Below are 3,842 nucleotides of genomic sequence, written 5' to 3'. Positions count from 1 at the left end.
ATTATTCTTCAGTTAACATTCCTAGAAAGAATTTATAATTTTCACGATTTTCATTTACACTAAACAATAAACATTGAACTCATATGGCAAAAGGTGAATTTTGCTGCTCTTATATTCATTTTAAATGCATTACCCCTCCAATTGTCACTTTTATTACAAAGAAGTTAAAAGATCAAACCATTTAGCAGACCGTCTAAAGCACTAAGATATCATTTCTTCAGTGTGCACTTCCTAATATGATATAATAGTGACTTCGTTAATTCTTAATGTCAAAATATTAGTTGTCGTTTCAAATGGATGTTCAAAAGATGCCTTTATCATTCTGCTAAAGACTTTATGTCTTTCATCTCCACTGTTAAAACTAAATGATATATTTCGTTAATTTAAAAAGATTTATTATGACTGTGCGAAGCACGGGAAATTATCTAGTATAAAAGGAAAGGGAGGGAGCAATTATGGTAGTTGGATAGCGATCTTGGTTAAAGTTCACTTTATATCTTTTCTAGGGCAAGGCTAGGAGAGAGAATATGTCTGTCTATATGGGGAGAAATTAAAAAAAGCCAGATTTACTAGTGGTCATTCAAAAATAATCACATTTTTAAAAGTAATCGAAATTTAGCCACTTTTTATGTAAAGATAAATTTGAACGAACATACTGTTCAAAATCTGGAAAATACTCCAGCATATTATACTGGAGTTCCAGTGTAAGTATATTGGAACTCCAACATAATATAATGTAGTTCTAGCATAAGTATACTAGAAATTCAGCATAATATACTGGAACTCCAGCATAATATATTAGAGTTCCAGCAAATTATACCGGTCCGGTATAATAAACTGGAAGTTCATACACAGGCACTCGAATCTCCAGTATATTATGCTGGAATTTTTCGTGTGTTGGAATTTCAGCATAATATGCTGGAAGTTCATACACAAATGCACCAAACTCCAATATATTATGGTGAACCGATTTCTGTTGCAGCAAAATAGTGGCTATTTTTTTAATGATACTTATATATCCTCTCGTATCTCATGAGTCTAACTTTTGAGATTGGCCTTTTGAGTTTTTGGTCAGGTAGCAGGAAATGTATATATTCCTGCACCCCGCCCACCCATAAAAAAAGACACTCTGCAATTTTTCCTTTTTTCAAACACTTTAACTTTAAAAATATTATTATTTACCCTATGACACGCTTTTAGAGGGATATGATATGTTGAAGTCTTGAAGATAAAGAAATAATACTAGCAAGAAAAAGAAAAGGTAACAAAATAATAGTAACAATTTTTTGGTACTTATTTAGCGAGTTCTAAACCAAAATGAAGAGTTTTTGGACTCAAAACACGTTTTTATAATTTTAAAAAAAAATTATTTTTCTACCTAAAACGCAGTATTATACTGCGCTTTACTTTAACGAAATTTTAGCCTTTAAAATAAAACACAGTATAATAGTGCATTTTTCATAGCCTTCTATCTAGGGACTTTCCAACTTTTTGTGCTATTTGAAACTCAACCCTACGTGTCAAAAAACACTTATTTGATGAATTTTGATGGTAACATTATCCAAACAACACGTGTGAAATGTCAAAGGAGGCATTTGTTACAGATCAAGAGACTCTCTTTTCTATGTTTAGGTTCCATGGCATTAGTACAAATAAAATCATTGGTATATATTACCAGTTTAAAAATCTATTATTCTTGTTTGATTACTTCTAAATATGCTAATTTAACCACATTTGATTTGAGGATTATATATGTGTCATTTCAGCATTGCACGAGAATGTTCATGGACCACAAACTATACATGGTCTGTTACGTAAATAGCTAGAAAACTAAGACTTATTTTAACTTTGTTAATTAAATGCGACATAGGACCACAAATAGAACAAGCCATAAGTAACATTTGCTGCAGAATGATTGGAGCTTTAAGCATATTCGTGGAGTTCATTACTCATATGATCACTGAACTTTGCAAAATGATGGAACAAGTCACTTAACTTTAGTTTGTAACAGGAAAATCACTTAACTTTTTCGAATGCACAAAGATAATCACTCAACCAGAAATATCAAATTTTTCGGTGGAAAAAGATGACATGGCAGTCTACATGGAATTTTTTATTATTTGACCAAATAACACCCAAACAAAACATTAAAATTCTGCCCATACACCCAAACGACCCGACCAGCATAAAAACCCACCCACTTAATAAAATAAACACAAAGGACTAACCAAACGCTCTGACCATTTCATGCTACTCTCTTCTTCTCCATGGTTTCACTATAGTTCAAATTTGAGCTTTTCAACATGGAATTGGAAGGTGCATCAAGTAGAAAATATAAAAAATCTCAAAAGAAGGAATCCATCTCTTCTCCACAACCATTGTTTAATGTGGATTCGAACCACTATGTCGAGGGTATTGCACAATGCTGAGAGAAAACGAGGTACTCTTAATAGATATTATTTTTTTGTCTTTATATGATAATTTTTAAATTGGTATCTGTTGTTATCGAAGAACAACATGGTTAGTGTTTTTTAATACTTTAGGTGTTATAAATTTTTATACATGTGGGGTTTAGGGTTTATTATATATATGGGTTTCTAATTCTTTTGGAATTAGGATTATTATAGTTTAGGGTTTTAACATGCAAGTGTGTTAGAGTAATAATTATTTGTCGATGGTTGAACTATTTTTGAACTCTTTATTTTGTATATTCTGTAGGAGTGGTTGGAAATTTTAGATGGGGTATTTCAGGAAAATAGTGTTTTGAGTAATACGGTGGCTGAGAGGAAGGGTAATGGTGTCGATGGTGATGAAGAAAGTGAGGATGAAAATCGGTTAGATGATCAAGATTTCAATGATCCAGACTATAACTTAGAGGAAGATGATGACGATTATCATGATATTACTGTTGATAATCATGATATTACTGTTGAGAATTATTTTAAGAAGGCAAAAGGAAGACCAAAAAAAATACCAATGATGGAAATAATAGAATTGGACTATCTGTTGGCATCCTAATTTCAGAAATAAATGAAAATGGTGATTCAGATTATGCTGAATCTGATGAATTGGTAGAGTGAGATACTGATAAAGAAGATGAGGTAGAGGTCGCATATGAGGAGTATAACAAAGAAATGGACAACCCTATATTAAAACTAGGAATGAAGTTTGGGTCTTTTAAACAGTTTAAGGAGGCTTGTATGAACTGGGGAGATTAAGAATAGGAGACAATTACATTTCAAACCCAATGACTCAAAAAGATGTGTTTGTCGATGCAAGCAGGAAGGGTGTCCCTTTAGATGTTTGTGCTTGTGCAAAGTACTGAAGGTATTTCGAAAAGAGGCAGGATTTTCAAGAGTCATGAAGGACTATGTTTGCAAAGTCTTAAAGAAGTCTCGGAAGTGAACTATCAAGTTTTCTTTTTGTTTTTGTGCAAACTACTAATGTGACACAGTTTATTATGTGTTATTTTTTGTTTGAACTTGTGGTCTTATGAACTTAACTCACTAGTTTGTCTCCATGTGTTGCTTTGTAAGCAATAATTTTTTGTTAAGTGGTGTTGCTTATTTATGCAACATTCGTTCTCCCATTTGATAACGTGTGTAATTTTACATTAAAAGTAGTTGCTTAATGAGAGTAGTTGTCAAGCCGATTACACCCCCTCCAAGTAATTTGTTTTAACTTTTAAAGTTATTAAATTTGTGCAAAATTACTATAGAAGTTTATGCACCTTCAAAGCTCAATTTTGGACTACAGTGAAACAATGAAGAAAAAGAGAGTAGCGTGAAATAATGGTAGTGAAACAATGGAGAAGAAGAGTGTAGCGTAAAATAATGGTCAGA

At 32.2% G+C, this 3,842-nt stretch overlaps 1 protein-coding gene across 1 annotated transcript; it reads left to right on the top strand.

Annotated features, from left to right (window-relative positions):
• Window positions 1-2,241: 2,241 nt before the first annotated feature.
• On the top strand, window positions 2,242-3,579 carry LOC104213302 (uncharacterized). The gene is made up of 2 exons (XM_009762776.2): window positions 2,242-2,440; window positions 2,719-3,579. The coding sequence occupies exons 1-2, from the start codon at window positions 2,423-2,425 to the stop codon at window positions 3,016-3,018; spliced, it is 318 nt and encodes a 105-aa protein (XP_009761078.1). The 5' UTR covers window positions 2,242-2,422; the 3' UTR covers window positions 3,019-3,579.
• The last annotated feature ends 263 nt before the right edge of the window (window positions 3,580-3,842 follow it).

The sequence above is a fragment of the Nicotiana sylvestris genome, chromosome 10, assembly GCF_000393655.2.
Source record: "Nicotiana sylvestris chromosome 10, ASM39365v2, whole genome shotgun sequence".
In the NCBI taxonomy this organism is placed as follows: domain Eukaryota; kingdom Viridiplantae; phylum Streptophyta; class Magnoliopsida; order Solanales; family Solanaceae; genus Nicotiana; species Nicotiana sylvestris.
The sequence above is the reverse complement of the archived record's forward strand: the minus strand, read 5'-3'. Positions and strand labels throughout refer to the sequence as shown.